Here is a 21,422-nt window from a genome sequence, read left to right on the forward strand (position 1 = left end):
GTAGTAGTAGTAGTAGTAGTAGTAGTAGTAGTAGTAGTAGTAGTAGTAGTAGTAGTAGTAGTAGTAGTATTAGTAGTAGTAGTATTAGTAATATTAGTAGTGGTAGTAGTAGTAGTAGTAGTAGTAGTAGTAGTATTAGTAGTAGTAGTAGTAGTAGTAGTAGTATTAATAATATTAGTAGTAGTAGTAGTAGTATTAGTACTGATGCTGCAGCCAGTGTGCAGCTCTAATACATTTTTAATATGAGATCGTGGGCCAAATATAATTATATTGGAGGCCAAATTTGGCCCCCGGGCCTGAGTTTGACATGTCTAACATGTAGGTTGTAAACAACAGAAAAACACATTTCTCAAAAAGTATTGAGAAGAAGAAAAACTTAAATGAACTCAGCCCTGTTCATGACATCGTTTCAAAATAATGTGGTTGCTGAAACCCTGACTAAACCCTGACTAAACCTGGACTAAACCTAGACTAGAATAGGACTAAACCAGGACTAAACCTGGACTAAACCTAGACTAGAATAGGACTAAACCAGGACTAAAGCTGGGTTTAGCCGTGACTAAAACCACAACTAAATTTGGACTGAACCTGGACTAAACCTGGGCTAAACCGTGACTAAAATGCAACTGAACTGCAACTAAATCTGAGCTAAACCTGGATTTAACCTGAACTAGAATAGGACTAAATCTGGACTGAACCTGGATTAAAGATGGGCTAGAATAGGACTAAACATTGAGCACAAAACTTCACAAATATTTACATATAAGAAAATAAATTGCATTTTTTTTTTTTTTTTTGTATTGTACTGTATTGTGTTTTACAGTTTTGTTGGTGGAACCTGAGGGCAGAGCAGGGCCAGTTGCTGAGATCAACATTATGATTATGATTATGATTATGAAGAACATATCAGGTTCAGTTTCGATTGTATGTTGTAATTCTGATTACATCAGAGTATTACGAGCTCTTGTGACATGCACAGAGGCCTGGGACGATGCCCGTTCTGTGCCCATGGAAACAAGACTATTGTTCTCCTGACAAAAATCCAGTTCAAGTGCAAATTAAGTTGTGACTTGGTTTGGGGAATAGAATCTGTGCTAAATATTTATCATAGTTTTTAATCCAGTGGCAGTTTGTGGAAAACAAGTTGAGAAGAAAAGTAGAAAAGTAGAGGAAGCAGCAGCAGTAATAGTTGTAAAACAGAATCCATCTGCCTTTGTCAGCAACACAGAAAAGTCCAATTTACGAGCAAAAAACAGATTTATTTGACAGTTTAAACTTTCATTTAAGGAAATAAAGATATTGTCATTATTTATAATTGTCTAATCATAACTTTTGTGTCATTTAGTCAAGTTGTGGCCGTTGTTTACAGTTGCTAGGTAACAAAAGTGTAATGTCTTCATATGTCATACCTGCAGCTCGTGTCCAAGAAGTCAATGATAAACTTCAATAGAATATATGTCTGTAAACAACAATACTAGGTAACAAAAATACTGATAATAAAATGTGTTAAATTACTTCAGTTATTAAAATAATTCATTAATAATAAATAAATTATTCATGGCTGTAAATACTGTAAATAAAATATGACATATAAATTCCAAGTCCAGTCTGTTCTACTTTCTGTGTGAATCCAGAAGAGTCTCAAATCGGACCATAGAGCGTGAAAAACCTCTGTGCATTTGTATCACGTGTCTCCTCCCGCGTGGCTGTTGAAGGAGGCGCAGTGAGAGAGGCAGCGCGAGAGGAGGCGCGGCGGGAGGAGGCGCGGCGGGAGGAGGCGTGGTGTTGCACAGCGCACGGGAGGAGGCGCGGCGGGAGGAGGCGCGGCGGAGGCGGGTGGAGGAGGCGGGTGTGAGGAGGCGGCGAGGCGGCGGGAGGAGGCGCGGCGGAGGAGGCGCGGCGGGAGGAGGCGCGGCGGGAGGAGGCGCGGCGGGAGGAGGCGGCGGGAGGAGGCGGCGGGAGGAGCGCGGCGGGAGGAGGCGCGGCGGGAGGAGGCGGGTGTGAGGTGCACGCAAAAGAACGAACAGTGTTGAAGAAAAAGTGGACAAGTGCCGTAATACTGCCAGTTACTTGAATACTTTGAATTTGAATTTTAAAACATTTTGGATAAACATTTGTGGTTCTGTTAACATGTTGAATTAAAATGAAAGAATGTTTTTATAATTTGAGAATACTCACATTTAGATTTCATTGTGCTCTTTACATGTGGGTCATTGTTTGAATATTCAAACAAATACATGAGAGAAATCATTGTAACCATCAAGTTAAATAAACAGATTGTCAGTGTTGGGAGTGTTACTTTTAAAATGTATTCCCCTACAGATTACAGATTACATCCCCCACAATGTAGTTTGTAACTTAATCCATTAAATTACTTCAAGTGAGTAATGTGAATACTTTAGATTACTTGATATTGTCATGCTTTTTAAAACTTCATGAATGTAGCAACCACATCCTGAAAATTCTTGTTTGTTTTCTTCAAATTGTCTGTTGAGCCCAAGTCTCCATGAATAAGCAACTGTTTGCTGTAGAGAAACAAAGACGAGGATCTGTTAGGATCAGGACGAGGATGTTAACAGAAGATGTTTTATCTGCTACAAGACAATAAAAAGTCCAGTCTTTCCTTAACCATATTAAAAATATTATTGATAGAGAAATGTTTTTTATATGAGATCACCTTAAATTATGTCCAACCTACTGTTAGGTGTCATATTGTTTAGTCCTGATTTTAGTACTGGTTTTAGTCCTGGTTTAGTCCAGATTTTAGACCTGGTTTAGTTCTGGTTTAGTCTTGGTTTAGACCTGGTTTTAGTCCTGATTTTAGACCTGGTTTAGTTCTGGTTTAGTCCTGGTTTTAGTCCTGATTTTAGACCTGGTTTAGCTCTGGTTTAGTCCTGGTTTTAGTCCTGATTTTAGACCTGGTTTAGTTCTGGTTTAGTCCTGGTTTAGTCCAGATTTTAGACCTGGTTTAGTTCTGGTTTAGTCTTGGTTTAGACCTGGTTTTAGTCCTGATTTTAGACCTGGTTTAGCTCTGGTTTAGTCCTGGTTTTAGTCCTGGTTTAGCTCTGTTTTAGTTCTGGTTTAGACCTGGTTTAGACCTGGTTTAGTCCTGGACTGGATTAGTCCTGGTTTTAGTCTTGGTGTTAGTTCTGGTTTAGAGGTTCACAGGAGGAAGCGCGGTTTACGTAGCGTATGTGAGAAAACATGGTCCACACGCGGCGCACAGGAGGACGTCGGTGTCCACGCAGTATCTACAGAAGGAGACGTGGTCCACGCGTTCTCAGGTTGATGACGATGATGAAGGTGTGTGTTTGTGGAGTTCGCAAACACATTTCTCGAGCTGTTTTCCGCTGTTAGGATCCAACAACCACACAATTACGATGTCCGAATCCCAAAACTAAAATATGACAGAACATAGAACATATCAGAACCAGAAACAAAAATGATATGGTTCAAAAGACTTGAAAAGATCGACTTTGACAAACATGGTGGTTTGATGCTCACTTTTTTGGAAAATCCTTCTCAGTATGGATTGCGCAATGACCGGAAGTCTGAGATTCTTGATGTGTGTGTATATGTGCAACTTTTTTCTATTAAAATGTAGTTGATGTGGCTCATATTCAGGTGCGCTCAATCGTCCTGAAATGACACTTGTGGTATGAATAACACAGTAAAAGAAAGTTGGTTTGCTGTGTTCTATGAAACTCTAAACTCGGTCTCTTGGTTGTGTCTTGCAGTACCAGATTTTGCCAGAGTGCGGCGCTGGCCCAGTGTGGAGGCCAACGGTCAGATCTACGTGTGGTTCCACTGTGACGGAGCAGAGCCGCAGTGGGAGCTCCCGGAGCAGCCGGAGATCAGGCGAGGGGAGTGGGTGTACAGGGGCCGCACGGAGCACTACGTCAGCGCACACATACAGGTCTGTGACATCCACAGAGTGTGTCTAGAATTCTGGAGAGGTGATTGGCTGAGAGGCAAAAGTAACACCTGTGATTGTGACGTGACGGGGAGGAACAAGAGGAACAAGAAATACACCGTCCTGCTTTCTTTCCAGCTTCATTTCCCTCTAAATTAAAGAGGAATATTATGCAAAATTTACTTTTTGGTGCTTTCCACCATGTTATAATGCAGGGGTCTTCAACATTTTTCAGGCCAAGGACCCCAAACTGATGTAGAGCTTTGCAGATTTGAGAGGCAGGTTCCACATTTCATTCATCCACATTATGTGCAAAAAATGCATATAAAAACACAATTACACAATAAAATGTTACAGTTCTCCAGTGCAGAATGGTTTGTTCCATAAACAATTAGTTAAATTCATCCATCACGCTTGGCTAAAATCACAATGAATATTAAATATGTTAAAAACACACAATCTTTAGATAAATAGATTATAATTTATAGTACAATAGCAGCCGGAACAAAGCTCCTTTTAAAAATATTCTTTTGTTCTCTGTTATTTTACATTCAATACTAGGGGAATATTCCATCGAAGTCGCTTAACAAGTCCAGTCTTATGCTGAAATCCTGAGCTGATACTAACTCCATCTCCAGTTTAAGCCTCAACTTGTTCCATGAGAGAAATGAGTCTGAGTCGGACCAAAGCTAAACTCAGACCTGAAGTTTAAGCTGCACTTTGTGTGTTCACGGTGAATCTGGGAAGGCCAGAGCAATGGAGCAACGACATCACAGGAAATGGGTTCAAAGTGTGACTTTTATTAAATGATCTGAATAAACACACTGTTTGCTCCTTCTCCTCTCCCGGTCGCTCCGTGGACAGAGAGGAGGTGACTCTCTCTGTTTTTTTTAGCTGTTGCTGCACCATAACAATGAATTTAAGCAAATAAACTTGTAATTACTTGTAATAAGCCTCAACTCGTTCCATGAGAGAAATGAGTCTGAGTCTGACCAAAGCTAAACTCAGGCCTGAAGTTTAAGCTGCACTTTGTGCTCACAGTGACTCTGAGAAGAGCAGAGCAATGGAGCAACAGCATCACAGAAAATGGGCTCAAACTGTGACTTTTTTTAATGATCTGACTAAACGAGAGGAGCCACAGTGCACGGACAAGAGTTTGATATGGATGCAGAACTTTTCAGGCCATTCTGATCTGAGGCTACGTTTATATGATGACGGTCTGAACAGAGCGTTTTCGGGAGGAAATCTGCGTGCATAAGGTGATGCAAAAGTGTGTGGAATTGGATTGTGTGCATGCCAGGCGGCTCGGCGGTGACGCTAGATGGTGATGTATGTGACATAAACATGTACGCGACCTGAGCACATCTGACCAGAATTTTGCGTCTTGGGCAGTGTAGATGGAAAGGGTACGGCGGAGTGTGTTTGTATCTGTTGTTTTTGCGTCTTGGGCAGGGCAGTGACATGGTGATCTAAATGTGTTATGTGTTAACCATGTGGTTATTAGAAATGCTTGTAAAAATACATTCCAACCATTTTCACATTGTCAAACCCTGGAGTTTGGAGGAAAATGTCTACAGGTCATGTGCGAATATCCGTGAAAATTTAACAAAATTAAATAAATAGTAAAATAAAATAAATAATAAATATATTGGCAATAAAGGTATTTAAAAACTATTGTCACCACTGATTTCTGTCCTCATTTAAATCTGTTTTAACAGAACTAATGTTTAAGTGCAGTATATGTTGTCAGCCACTTGTAATAAAACTATTCTAACAGACTAGATAGTTTACAATGGTAAGTTATAGCTCTTAAAAACATAATGGACTTAGTGTAACAATCAGCACATGCACAGTTGAAGTGCCTCATGAAGGTGCATCCCCAGACTCTCTCTCTCAGTGTGGATGCAGTCAAACTGTCTCAGTGTAAAGAAGCAGAAGACAGAAATCATTGTTTTTGGTCATTCTGATCTGTGACAGTGACACGGTTTGTCCTTTGAAAAAAAAATTCTAGAAACCTTGGTGTCATTTTATTTTTTTTTTAACTATAATTTTAAATTTGAAAAGCAGGTAAGCTCTGTCCTTAAATTAAGTTTTTATCAGTTAAGGGTTTTAAGCAAAATCAAATCGTACATTCCACGTCTGCACTTTGAAAAGGTCATTCATGCATTTGTGACCTCGTAACTCTGTATCTGCTGCACTGACCAGGCCCAGCTCAACCTCCTACAGGCTCCAGACGCAGCAGCTCCTTTAACTGGAAAGAAGCGGAAGGACCTCATCATTCCTGTTCTTAAACCCTGCATTGGCTCCATGTACATTTTAGAATCCATTTTTGTATTTCTTAATGTCACCTCCTATTTATTTGAACTCCTCCAGCCCCATGTCCCATCCAAAGATGTTAGCTCTGCACACCAGCACCTCCTGCTGTCACCAGGACTAGACTGAGGACCAGAGCACTTTAAATCCTTGCTCAAAACACGTCTTTCCTCCTTGGCATTTGTCCAGAGTTAGGAAGAGATACCTTTGGATTTTGCTGTTATTATTATTTTATTATTATAATTCTGCGTAATTTGGTTACTGTATGTTTTATTTCACTCTAAATGTTGTTCAGCACTTTGGTAAACATTGGCTGTTTTAAATGAGCTTTACAAATACATTAGATTTGATTTGATCTTCTTGTGTGTACAGTGTATTTCCCTGTCATCCAGCCCCTTGTGTCTTGTGTTGTTTCTCAGGAGATCCCAGAGAACGCCGCAGACATCGCCCACCTGGGTCACCTGCACCAGCCCGGCATGATCGGAGGAGTAGACCTGCGCTACACCAAGAACAAAGCCTGGAAATTTATGCAACATGACTGGAAGGTAAACGCCACTTTAGACTGAAGATACAACGTCCTGTTACACGAAAAGGACTCTTGTGAGCTTTAAGTCCTGGTATAATGTTGTTATCTCCTCATACGAGTAATCATTTAGTATTAGTCTGTCTGTGTTTGTGATGAGGAAACTACATAAGAACATAGACTGACTGAAAGGTTGGGGGACTATTTCCATGGGATTTACATAGTTGCCAAAACCTGTGTGCAGGAACATTTGTGTCCACCAGATTTGTTCTGGTGATGTAGAGCAGAGGAAAAGTTTTTAGGATCTTTGAGTAGTTTTAAAGGACACATATTTCACAATTTTCTGATTTTTGTTATCATGTAGTTTCCTCATCACAAACAGACCTGGAGTTTTGTTTCATTCACATGTTTAACACACAAACCCTGCAGATTTAGGCTGAGTTCTTCTGTCAAACTGAAAACAGTCTGTCTACAATCTCCAAAGCTCTGTTCCACCTTGTGACATCACTTGGTCATAAAGGAAGTGCTCCACTGTGTTTTAAAACTCCATTCACAACTCCAGGTCTGTTTGATGAGGTAACAACATTCAAACATGATTTAAAGCTCACAAGAGTCAAATTTGCATAATATAAGATTTTAGATGAAGTTATTTCAGTTCAGAGATGATAGAACGTGACAGATTTCATTCATTTATCTTCTTGTTATATGATTATTAAAATGACAGCAGATTGTGAATGTGATGTGATGGGGTCATAATCAGGGTTTGGGGCTTGTGAACAGTCACTGTTTACACAATATTTGGACAGTAACTAGTTACAAAGTAATTGATTACTGTCAAGAGTAAAAAGGATCAGGACTGCAGCGTGGGGTAAACAGGTGTAAACAGTGTTTAAAAGCAGTTGTTCAGTTGGAGGGGGGTGGTTCTTTGGGAGAGAAAACGGCTCTGTCTTTTGGGTGGAATGTGTATCAGAAAAGGCACAAAGGCACTCTTTGAGTTCTTCATTACAGCAAGGGATTACTGTAATCAGATTAATTTTTTAACAGTGCAGTACTTGAATGAGTTTCACTTTCAAATTGATTGATTAGGTCACATGACTAGCCCTAATAAACTTTAGTTACTTTTTCCAGCCAAAACTGTAACAGCTGGACTTTACTTTGAAAGTATATATATAATATCTTCTTCCTGGATGTTTCCAAATTTGCATCAATGAATCCACAGAAGTATTTTTATCAAACAGTAAACAGTGTGTCACCTCTGCTGCTGTTTACTGGAAATACTTCTTGCTTTCTGTAAGTTAGTTCCTGAGTTATACTTATAGTAATATACATAGTGATAGTAATATAAAAAATATATCATTTAAGTAATTAAAAGTAGCAACAGTAGTAATTAGATTACCTTTCAAAGCAGTAACCTGTGGTCGGTGAGTAATCTCCAACACTTTTCATCAGTATCTGGCAGAAAAAACATTCTGAACATAGACTAAATGTGTGTGGCTCTGTGTGTTTCAGGTGGAGTGGCTCCCGGAGCCGGAGCCACACTCTCACTGCTCTCAGATGCTGGTCAAACACGCCATGTACCTGTTTGGAGTGCACTGCTCCCTACTGGACGTCAGTGTGGTGGCTCGACAGGTGAGGCAGGTGCATATGCACTCTGTGGCTCGACAAGTCAAAAACTGTATTTAAGTCAGAGTAACGTAATATAATATTACTCAAGTAGTGAGATTAAAAAACGTATTTAGGAAAACTACTCCTCAAGTCAGAGTAACTTGAAGAGTAACATTAAATAAGTCAAAAAATCTGTCATTTTCAAAGGACAAACACAAAAATGAGACAAACTAAATCAGATCTGAAACACAAATGTTGCCACATAAAACTTTTGTCACATTAGACTCACAGTGGGACAAGGAAGCACAACTTTCACTCAAGTAAGAGTACTGGTACTCCAAAAAAATATTACTCAAGTAGGAGTGAGAGTATGCTGTTAGAAGTACTCTGAAAAGTACAGTTTCTTTAAAAAGGTAAATGTAACTGAGTACTGTCCACCTCAGGTCTGTGAGGGCTCTGCTTTACAAATCTCCAGGGAGAGAGCTAAAGATGCACTGTGGAGCTTTTCTGGTGAGAGGTACATGACCTGTTTGTTACCTCATCAAAAACATACCTAGAGCTGTATTTTATTATTAGTCTGTTCACATCTCCAAAACCCAAAATGCTCTGTTCCACATTGTTTTGTCTGTTTGAGGGAAGAACTCAGCCTAAATCTGCAGGGTTTACATGTGTATTACAGCATAGATCAGAAATAGTCTAATATGGGCCCTTTAATGTTAAATCATTGGAGATACTGAGATACTAAATGCTAAAAGTATTATTTTAGTAGAACTGCAAGATGGACCAAAGGCACAGTTTAAATAAACACATTTAACAAATCACAAATGCTGAAGCACCATCATCTCTACAAAACAACACAATCTCCTGTCTTATTGTATCATATTATATTATAACAACTAACCCTAGAGTTTAGATCTGTACAAAACCTGTTCATATGTCAGTGTTTTTGTATATTCTTCTGGACTTGTTTAAAATGTGAACTTTGAACAGTTTATGTAACTATTTAACTAAACACAAATTGCTAATCTAATCAAAATGCTTATCAGAAAGATTGCAAGTAGATATTTTCTTCCAAATGGTTCAGCCCTTATTCTGATTCAAATTCTTTTGTTTGATTTTTAAAAATAGTCTTGGTCTAATGCCGGGCGTACACTGCAATATTTTCGATCATTTCACTCAGCCCCAGCTCAAACTGTACGACCAAACCACAGGGTTTAAAAGCTCACAATTGAGAGGCGACTGGATTTCAAACAGGTTTGATATTCTTGCGACCTACAATTGCCGATCGGGAGCTGGTCGTGAGGTATTTATGGGTTTTGTTACTCCATGTATACTACACGAAGCACAACACACGACTAAAACTCAGCTCAATCCCAAAAACAAGTGAAAAATCATCTCAAAAAGGGCCAAAAATCGCACAGTGTACATCCTGCTTAATGCATGTCTGTGGGCTTTTGCATATTTGCTTTAAATATGGCAGCAGGTGGCGACACCTAACAGATGATCTTGTGTTCTTCAGACGGGCCCTGGTGTAGTGTTCATCCGCTTCGACCACCGCTTCCTGGGGTCAGGGGTCATCATGCACTGTGTCACACCCCTGGAGCCTCTGCTGCAGCTGGTCACACACACCATCTTCTACCAGGCCAGCATCCCCACGCCCGTGCCCAAGTTCATCCTCATGTCTGAGTGCATACAGGTGAGAGACACCAGGGCGGTCACCGGGGGTCAGAGCATGGAAACCCGACCGAAGTCTGATGGGACCCGTCAGAACCCGACGGGCTCGGTCAGACTCGGACAAATATTTAGAACTCATCTTAAGGCTGCCACACACTACAGGATTTTTCTGTCTTAAATGATTTTTAAACATGCAACAAAAAGTGAATCTCATGAGACTTAATGTCTGCAGCAGGATATGTCTGTGGACCACAGGATATAAAGTTGTGAGTGCGATCGTGTCAGCTGTTTCCTGTCTACAGTAAAACCAGTCGCTTTGAGACTCTTAAGTGTTCGAAAGATCAGAGCTCTGCACTTCTACTTTAGATACAAGTCAAAACTGTGTCATTATTATTTGTGAAATGTGGTGCAAAACTTCAGATACAGGATTTTTAAAGCATAAAAGATTGGAGATAAAGTCCACAGGAAGTAGAGTCACTGTCACTAATCTGCAGCTTCACCTCGATCCGTGCGCTGTGTGGATGTAAACAGACACACGTGAGGAAATACACACACACACACACACACACTTATTTGTAGACTGGATGTCATTATTTGCAGAGAACAATACCTCTGGATAATGTGGATGAGAAGCTAAATGTAAAACTTTCCGAGAGGTGAACTAAACAAAGTGAAATAAGTACAAATACAGTATGAGTGGAGTCTAATGATTCAGTCCTTTGATGGTTAAAAGCATGTTCAAAACCCTTTGTTTGTATTTTATATGATGCGTATCTGTGAAGAGTGAAAAGAGTTGCGGTAGAGCTCCCTCTGCTGACAACAATAGGCACAAACCATGAAAAGCCTTGAGAAGCATGTGGCCATCATGTGAATCGATTCATATGTGAGAAAACGATTGCAGAAGTACTTAGAGTGAGTCCAGTGATTTGTTTATGGACTTTGAGATCACCAGGAATCTTTGAGACTGAATGAAGCACAAATATAACTCCAGATATGTTTCTTATGCAGGAACAATGCTGTCACGTGATCAATGTTTCCAAAAATGCATTGAATTTTATTATAAGCTTAGTATTCTAAACGCACATTCTGAAGTGTCCACAGTTTCAAGATCTTATATTACACAAAATGGATTCTTGTGAGCTTTAAGGCATGTTACAATGTTGTTACCTCCTCAAAAACAGACCTGGAGTGTTTTGTTTTATTCACGTATGTCAGCTCAAAATTGGTAGAGGTACTCAGCTTTAGAACTATTTCCTGTATTTTTAGACTTAGACAAACTTTATTGATCCACAAGGGAAATTACTTGGACACAGTAGCTCACACATCACAATATAATATAATAACACAGAGGAAAAATATATAAATGGTAATTCTAAATGTTACAATGTCATTACCTCCTCAAACACAGACCTGGGGTTGTGTTTTGTTTCATTCACACGTGTCTGTCTGCATCCCCAAAGCTCAAAATGAACCTTGTGATGTCATGAACAGCTACCTTTACCTTTTATTCAATAAAGATTGGCAATTCAAAAGCTGAAATTATCGAGATGATTCTAGTGAAGGTGTATGGATCTTAAAAACACAGTGGAGCATTTCTAGAGTGTCTTTTGTTTGAGAGAAGAACTCCTAAATATCCAAAACACAACAATATGTTTCTGATGATCTGAAAAAAGCATGATATGGGTCCTTTAAACATAACATCATTGGATTATTAATAATAACCCAATGATGTTATGCTTAAAGGCCACACAGGGCAGATGTTGCGCTCCCATACTGTGTGCACTGTCTGTTCCTAATGTGGAGACCTTGTCTGCAATATTCCAGTCCTTAACAACTTGGAGAAACTGTCCAGCGCATGCTTCTGCAAAATGTCTCTCTTCAATTTTTAAAACACCCAAAGCAAAGGACTATAGTTGCCATTTATTGTCAGTTAGATGAGTTGTTACCCTGAGGTAATTATGATTACTCATGAGGTCCAGTGATCTCCAGTAAGCGAAACAAATTCCGCATCAGCCAGCAGTTGTATCTTGGCGGTTTTACTTGTGCGGTACAGTTCGTTTCTTGTAGGTAGTTCAAAGGTACTTTGTATGACGGATCACCTGTGGCGATGTTCATGACATTTTGCAGCCCTTGGTCTTCAACGATGTTAATACAAGCATCAAGAATCTCGGACTTCCGGTCATTGCTCAATTCATACTGGGAAGGATTTTCCGAAAAAGTGAGCATCAAACCGTCATGTTTGTTTTTACAGTGGGACAGTGTTGTGCAAGTTCACACTTTTCATGAACTAGTTCAAAGTTCAGTTCACACTTTTTCAAAGTGAATAGTTCCCGTTCATAGTTCACAATTTTAATTTTGAACTAGTTCAAAGTTCAGTTCATTTTATATTTAGATGAGATCTGTAAATGAAAGGCTGCTTTTATTTTTCAAACTGACTTCTAGTTTACAACAACTTTACAAGATACACTGTTGGACAAGTGACTTTAAAACTGTAATGTGTTATTTATGACTTGTTACTGTCATTTCAAAGTCATTTGTTACATTACAATATTACTGTATTTAAAATGTAAAACATTACACGACTATTGCAGCACTTTTAATTTACTCTCACCAAAAGAACTGTTAAGATGCTGAACTTTTGCGCCGTATATGGACTAAACCAGGACTGAACCAGGACTAAACCAGGACTAAACCAGAACTGAACCAGGTCCAAACCAGGAATAAACCAGGTCTAAACCAGGACTAAACCAGGTCTATACCAGAACTGAACCAGGACTAAACCAGGTCTAAATCAGGTCTAAACCAGGACTAAACCACGACTAAACCAGAACTGAACCAGGACTGAACCAGGTCTAAACCAGGAATAAACCAAGACTAAACCAGGACTGAACCAGAATTGAACCAGGACTGAACCAGGTCTAAACCAGGAATAAACCAAGACTAAACCAGGTCTAAACCAGGATGGAACCAGACTGAACCAGGACTAAACCAACTGAACCAGGACTGAACCAGGACTAAACCAGAACTGAACCAGGACTAAACCAGTCTAAACCAGAACTGAACCAGGACTAAACCAGGACTAAACCAAGACTAACCAGTTTATCTCGGTGGAGCTCGGAGTTCTGCGTCGGTCCTTTCGCTCAGGATCACGGTCTACGCGGGCGCACCTCCGGCGTTTCACCGCTGCTGATATCGCGGTGATTTTAGCAAATTTGTATGAAGAAAAACGAAAAACCCACCATTTCAATCCAGGTTAAAAAAGCATTGTGACGCGCGTTACTGACATTTGTACCAAGTAAAATAATACGCGCGCGGAGCAGCACGTCCTGTGCGTGTTAGATTTCAGAAAAATAGGATCCATCCTATTTTTTGATGCTCTACACGAGCGTAGGCGCGTATCCCGTCAACATACACAGAGAGCATGTATCTATTGTTGTATTTGTGCATTTACCATCAGCACATTGTGCTCCCTGGGCAGTTGTGTATCATGTGAAAGAGCCAGATCCACATACACTGTTAATTAGTGCTTTGAAATTTACTTTTGAAATCCTTGCGTTTGCCGTGGTCAGACTGTACAGAAGGTAAATACAAGCAGCTAAACGCGCCCAGTCAAGTTTGATTGACTTTCCCATTGAGAGACACAAGAAGCCCGTACGTTCCGTTAAAGCTGCCGGGGAGTCGCCTTCGCGTTGACACGCGGCTGTGGTTTCGCGAGGTGAAGCGCGAGCAGATCGTCACTCGTCAAATTCCGACGTTTAACTGAACCCCAACAGTGACGTACGTCGTTCATCACACATAATTTGAACAAATTCACATTCAAGTTCTTGATTTACAAAAGTGTTGCGTTCAGTTCAAAGTTCACTGAAAAATGAACGTGTTCAATGAACGCGTTCTTTTGAACTCGTTCATGCACAACACTGCAGTGGGATGTGTCTATTTGTCAAAGTTGATCTTTTCTAGTCTTTTGAACCATATCACTTTTGTTTCTGGTTCTGATATTGTCATATTTTAGTTTTGGGATTTGGACATCATAATTGTGTGGTTGTTGGATCCTAACAGCGGAAAACGGCTCGAGAAATTGGTTTGCGAACTCCATAAATGCAAAAGGGAATCAGATGTGTGTGACTGCAAACCTCTGTTTAAACTATTTCCCTTCCCAACGGAATTGAAAAATAGTGAAAGGTGAAGGCGATGGGCAGGACTGATCCACGGGAAGGACTAAAAAGGAAACCTTTGACTGCCTAAATCATCCCGAGTTTGCAGCGAACATTTTGTATGTGGAGCAACAACAAAGTGGGATTCTGATTGTTAAGCGAGAGGTGCAGAAGACAAACAGGCCGAGTGAGCACTTTCTTGTTCTTGTAGTTTCACAGCAACATTAAGTCTTGGTCTCTTTGCAGTGGAAGGTGTTTCTTGGCCGAGTGAGTGAGGGGTCGGGGTTTTGCTTTTGGAGTTTTTTGAAGAGAAATTTGCTGCTGAGCACACCTGTCATAGTCTCATTAGCCATCTTTGTGTCGGTGTATGGATGGACCAGATCATTGACCTAATAACCTGCGCTGCCTTTCACGTCACCATCCGCATCCGCGCTTTCGATAGAGGAGCATGTCTGGTCAAAATAAATTGTGTGATTAATCTGCGTTAAAAATATATTAGTGTGATCATTTTTTGTGCTTAATCGCATGTGTTAACGCGTTAACGTTGACAGCCCTAATTATTATTTTATATTTTGTCCACTGTCTGCCACAATATTCACCTAAAACAGCATATTACAAGGATCATAACTATTTTCTGACCTATGATCTAATGTTCTTTGCTTCATCAAAAAAAAAAAACATGGAGTTGTGTTTTGTTTTATTCACATGTTTAACACACAAAGCCTGCACATTTAGGCTGAGTTCTTCTCTGAAACATAAAATACACCTTGTGCAGGATGTGTTCCACTGTGTTTTTAAACTCCACACACCTTCATTAGAATCATTTGGATGAGTTCAGCCCTGGATTTGCCAATCTCTACTGAATTAAAGGTAAACTGTAGCTGTAAACTTGAAAACTACCACTACATGACATCACAAGTTGGAACATTTTGAGCTTTAGAGATGTAGACAGACAATAAATATAAGATAATAAAGTGTTACTCAAACATGTGTGAATGAAACAAAACACAACTCTTGGTCTGTTTTTGAGGAGGTAACATTCTAACATGGCTTAAATCACACAAGAGTACATTTGGTGTAATATAGGATGTTTCATAGAAATGTGATGGTGAGGCGTGCACGTGGAGGAGCTCAGATGGCCGTCAGAGCGCCGCACAGGAGGAGGCTGCAGGTGCCACAGCCTCCACTCCTTTGCTCCTATAGAAATGTTTAGTCATGGACTGAGCACAGATGTCACTGGGGCACATTTCAAAGGCCGACCACTACAGCACCGCCCTGCTCTCCATGTGAGCTGGACTTTGTGAGAGTACTGCTCCAAACAGCACTGACAGCTGCTGGTGTGCTGTGCTGTGTGTGTGTGTGTGTGTGTGTGTGTGTGCTTGAGCCTTAAAAGGACAGTCCAGAATTTTAGACATAGGACCTCATTTTCTAGGCTACGTTTACACTGAAATGAATCTGCGTATCACCATATCAGAAATTATTTGTGTCCAGACACGTCGTTTCTGTGTCTGCAAGCCTTCCCTATCCACGCAACTTTGAGCACATTTATTTACGTTTTACAGAAATGAAACTTAAAAACACATGGCTCATTTGCATAAACTAAGAGCTCAAAAAACAGCTCGCTATTGTGCTCTGATGCGGTTCAGCTTCTGTCGGACTAAAGGACATGACTCAGTGGAATATGAGTGTTCTTTCTGTGACAGACGGGTGTTCTGCTGATGGTGAGTCTGTTCTGTGCTTCTATGGCATTGGAGATGGTTCATGTTAAACTTTTCAGAGATTATAAGTCTGCAGGTCATACACACAGACCGTATGAATGGACTTAGTGTTTTAGTGGTGAATTATTTTGCGGTGCATAGACCTACATCAGTGTATCAGCGTTTTCAGGCGTCCACACAGTGCTGGATCAGATCCGTACTCAGATGAATTTGTGGGAGCTGGAGGCACCAGATCGTTCCATCTCTGGAGCTATTTTCAATCAGATTAGTGTGGACGAACACTGCATCCACAACGAAAATTACTCGAATATGTACTAGTGTGGATGGGACCCTACACTTTTTGAAATATTCCATCCAGTCCTTGCATTTACAGAGGTCGCTGGTGCTAGGCTAGTGCATGTCAAGCGCATGTATTATTACACGAGACAGTCGATATGAATGTCTGTGTTGATAGAATAATTTTAAAAGTAAAACTAACCTTGCATTTGAAGGATTTATATGTGAGCAGCAGCAGCGAGTTATATTTCCTGATAGAAAGTTTGGCAGCAGTGGACAGATATATGAGAAAATAGTCCCTCAACATGTAACAATTCATGTGATGCAAGGTTAGTTTTATTTCAAACATTATTCTATCAACACAGACACACATGGACAATCTGGTGTAATAATAGATTTGTTTCGGGTGTTTTGTGGAGTGGGTAAGACTGTTTTTAGTGGCAGGAGAACTATGGCCACTGAAGTGTATACATGCACATCAGTGTCCCGGTTATGATCGAGTTTTTTGAGTATCCCGGTTTCTTCATGGTGCATGTAAACGCAGTACCCCAGTTTCAGTATCCCGGTTATTAGACACCGGTTACTGTAGCTGGTCTATTCCGATAGTAACCGGGATACACAGTATATGCATGTATACACAGTATACCGGTTACTGCAACATAAAGTTGAGTGTGCATGCGTCCAAAAGACAAACACTTTCCAGTCTTTTCCCCACAACAGTAGCGGCATAAATAAAGTGACCAACATAAATAAAGTGACCGTACATGAGTGAAATGACTGTAAAATAAAGAGCTGCACTAAACCTGCACATGTACAATCTGCACTCGTATGACCTGCACTCGTGTGATCACTGAAAAGTTAAAACATGAACTATCTCCTCTACTGTAAACACACACAGAACAGACTCACCATCATCAGCACCTCTTCTGTCACAAAAAGAACACACATAATCCACTGAGTCGTGTCATTTAGTCCAAAAGAAGCTGATCGCACAAGGAGCGAACTGTTTTTATCACCGCTAACAGTTTATGCTAATTAGCGATGTGGTCTTAAGTTTCGTTTCTGTAAAACGTAAACAAATGTGATCAGAGCTGAATTATCTGATCAAACGAGCTGGTGTGGCTCTATAGTAGTTATGGTTTATATGTTGTAAAGTTGAGTTTATTTATGCAGAAGATTTCATATGGGATTTAATTGTGGAATATCTCGTAGCTCCTCACCGCTGGTTAAACCTCCTGAGTTTCCTCTGCTGAAGGAGCTCATGGTTTGTATTTTTCCTGGTTTATTAAATTGATTTAAGTAAATTTTTGTGCTGCCGCATTTGTAAGATTATGTCAAGAAACCGGGATACTCCATTTGATCATGTACACGCAGATATGAGTATCCTGGTCTCAGTGTGCATGTGACATAACAGACTATAACTATAATAATACTGACTGATGTGCATGTGTACACACATCTACTAGCACCAGTGACCTCTGCAAATACAAGGACTGGATGGAATATTTCAAAAAGTGTCTCCACTAGAGATGTGCGGATGGGCTATTTTTTCATCCGCAACCGCGACACAAAACTCATCATCCGCCCGCTGTCCATTTTGCACCGAAGGTTTTCAAAACCGCACCCGCCGCCATCCGCCGATTGATTTTAGATTTTAGAACAATCATACAGCAAACAAACTAAGGAGCCTCGAAAAAATGCAAACTCTATAGCTCATTCATTCCAAAATTCGCTCAGCGTGTATGTTCGCATTCTTAATTGTCCGTAACAACCCCAGACTTACCTGGTTTTCTTGCGCAGCTAATTAATTGACAACGTTTTCCGACGAGGCTGTTTTTGAACCTTCTTGCCTTCGTGTTGGATGTTGTTACATTCTGAACATTCTGCCATTGCCCGATGTTATTTCAAAGTCATAGCCTCACTCCATCGGTCTTTCTTTAAGTTTTAAATCCCCCGAGTGGCAGTCTACGCTATAATGTCTGCGTGTTTTAAAATATATCTGATATTCGAAACAAAATAGATCATCTCATCCAGATGAACCTTTATTGAAATCAGGCAATGCCCTCTTTATATTCCAATTGAAATAGGCAAGAAAAAAAATGCATAACTAAATAAATCTGGCCATAGCCACTTATGTGTTGGCAAACAGCTGAAATAAATTTGAAATAATAAAATAAACTGCATATAATATGTGCCTCTAAACCTTAGGCATCAATAACCCGACACAACCTTAACCTTCAGAACATAAAAACGAGGTCAAATGGGCTAATTAAGGACATGACGTACACTTCATACTACAAGCATAGACAATGAGACTCGTCTTTTCAGATGTACGTAACAATACTAACAATAACTTTTTTTTTTTTTTTTTTTTTAGTAGTTAAACCACCACCCGCCCGAATTTAATAAAAATATAATTTTTCGTCACGTCATCCGCCCGACCCGCGGATTAACCGCGGATACCGCGGTTGTAACCGCAATCCGCGCATCTCTAGTCTCCACACGTCTCCAACTCTCTGGCTCACTAGGAAATGAGGTCCTATGTCCAAAATTCCAGACTGTCCCTTTAAAAGTCCCATGTTACACAAAATTGACTTAGGTTTTAGCCATGTTATACCTCCTCAGAAACAGACCTGGACTTGTGTTTTATTTCATTTACACATGTTTGAGTAATCCTGCATTGTAATCCCAAGAGCTCAAAATGCTCTGCTCCTCTTTGTGATATAATGAAGTAGTTTTCAAGTTAACAGCTCATTTATTCCTTATTCCAGGGCTGAAATCATCCAAATGGAGAAAACCGCATTATGACATTTGTTAGAAAATAGCATAATATAGACCCTTTAAACATTGCTTCCAGATATTTTTGAGCTTTCTACCATGTTATAATGTTGTTCTATCATCAGAAACATGCCTGAAGAGGTTTTAGATGCTCCCACATGACAATTCTCTATACAATAAACAAAAACATGATACAAAACTGTGCGCTACAACTTCACAAACCTGATGTAATGTGCAGTAGTTTTATTAGTGGGATGCACACTCATTGTTTTGTAATAGTGCTTTGTAGAAGTGACTTAGAGTGGAAAACAACATTTTCAAACCAATAAAAGATAACATGTTGATCTAAATATGTTGTGTTCACAGTTAGTACCCTGTAGATGTCAAGGTTCCTCCTCTTTAATATGCATTTTTATCTGCGTTTGTTGCAGTTTGAGCGAGATGTGATGGTGTGGAACAATAAGAAGTACAACCCCAGTCCCATGCTGGTGAAGGAGGACAGCGCCATCTTGAGGCACCGGCGCTGGTTCAGTCAGTTCTACAGTGAGAACAGCCCACGCTTCCAGTACCACAAGGACTCCTTGGACTTCTGAGCCCAGCACAGCAGCCTGTGTGTGGGCTGAGGGCCGCGGACTGTGGGCTGTCTCCTGGACGACACGGCCGCACGAGGAGTCTTCACATGATGAAGAGTTAAAGGGCACACACTATGCAAAATGAATAGTTTGTATTTTTGGGCTCATTGGGCTCCACAGTTTTCCAGCCAGAAGTTAACAAACTTGTTTTATTAAGTCGTTTTAGATCAATGTTCTGATTTAAAGGATCCACACAGGATTGTACTGTTTACTGGTCTAAGTCATAATGTTAAACACAGACCTGGAGTCGTGTTTTGTTTCACTCACACATGTTTAACACACAAACCCTGCATATTTAGTCTGAGTTCTTCTCTCAAACAAAAAAAAAAACAACATTCCACCTCCACCTTGTGAAGGTCGCTGTTAACTACTATTAAACTACTGCTTCATGACATCACAAAGTGAAACAGAGCTTTTTGAGCTGTGGAGATGTAGACAGACAAATAGTAAAAGGTTACTCAAACATGTGAATGAAACAAAACAGCCCCAGGTCTGTTTGTGATGAGGTAACAGCAATGGAACATGGTTTAAAGTTCACAAGAGTCAATTGTGTGTAATTTAGGATGTTTAAAATGTCCAAAATATAACATCATGGTCTTCTTTTAAGACAGATGCCTTTTGTGTCTTCATCTAAACAAATGTGCATTCTTCTCCAGAGCCTGGTGTACATATAAACATACACAACACACACACAACCAGACTCATGTTGATTGGTTCAGTGTCTAAACTGAAACGTCCCTACAGTCCATTTCCCTTCATGGCCAACAGAGGGCGACTGACACAATGTTTTTTTGTGTTTCCTGAAATGCAGATATTTATACATATTGTAAGTTCTACAAATTGAAATAGCAAATGCTGAGGTGTTTGTAAGTATTTGAGATTGTTTGAATAAACCATGACCATGTGAGACCGTTAATGTATGATTTTTAGTGCAATGAAGGTTTGGAGAATCAAATAATTTAATCTGAGCTCCCTCAGATTTTTAAACATCAGATGTTTAACATAGAAAAAAGATTATGATTTTTAATTTGCTTGGCCTATCTGTGTTCACAGTTACAAGGTAAACATATGTAAATCAAATCACGTTTTTACTGCAAACAATTGTAATGCAGCTTTATTCTTAATTACAAAAACACTGGACATGATGTCATTTGTCACTGTTCATTTGTCTGCAGAATGAGCCTCACATGAGTCTCTCATTTGAGTTGCCAGTTTTAAAGCTGAAATCCAGTTGTTTTAAAGGTGCACTATGTAACTTTTTGGTTGGAGTCCATCACCTGCTTGTTTCCTTGAATATGTCATTGCCTGGAATGTTCCACAGTGTGACATTAAACAGCTCTAACAAACATTTATTCAATTACAGGTGATTTTATAATGGAAAAATACAGTGATAAACAGGCATTCTGACTGCGAGCGGGGTCGCCTCTCCACAGATCCGACCTGTAACTTGGTCTGATTTGGTGTCCATGATAGAAAGGTTTAATACCACACTGTGAAACATTCCAGACAAAGCAGTAACATCTCCATGAACAAAAGAATCTGAAACCCTCCACCAAAAAAGTTACACAATGCACCTTTAAACCTAAAAGGACTCTCTCTGATCTCAGTGGTCTCTACTATATGCAGTTCCTTTAAAGGTGTGTGTGTGTATGTATATATATATACACACACACACTATCAACTTGCACTAAAGAATATTGTATGTTTCTGTTCGTAAAGCCCTGATACTGTGAACTATTGGAAGTGTTTTCATGTGTGGGTGCACTTTATAGTCTAGACCGACATGTGTCAGTGTTTTGGGTCTTTGCTGGCACACATACTTCAGACTTTTCTCAT

The 21,422-nt window shown here is 39.9% G+C and overlaps 1 protein-coding gene across 1 annotated transcript in view; it reads left to right on the forward strand.

The window, feature by feature from the left end:
- The window catches only part of zgc:92275 (cholesterol 7-desaturase nvd), a 28,793-nt gene extending 8,305 nt beyond the window's left edge, over positions 1-20,488 (forward strand). The window contains 5 exon segments of the mRNA XM_020938746.2: positions 3,738-3,916; positions 6,646-6,771; positions 8,259-8,378; positions 9,874-10,050; positions 19,386-20,488. Of these exon segments, the coding sequence (XP_020794405.2) occupies positions 3,738-3,916; positions 6,646-6,771; positions 8,259-8,378; positions 9,874-10,050; positions 19,386-19,547 (764 nt within the window). The 3' untranslated portion in view covers positions 19,548-20,488.
- The last annotated feature ends 934 nt before the right edge of the window (positions 20,489-21,422 follow it).

The sequence above is a fragment of the Boleophthalmus pectinirostris genome, unplaced genomic scaffold, assembly GCF_026225935.1.
Source record: "Boleophthalmus pectinirostris isolate CB_2022bp ecotype Guang Dong unplaced genomic scaffold, ASM2622593v1 HiC_scaffold_18, whole genome shotgun sequence".
Taxonomy (NCBI): Eukaryota; Metazoa; Chordata; class Actinopteri; order Gobiiformes; family Gobiidae; genus Boleophthalmus; species Boleophthalmus pectinirostris.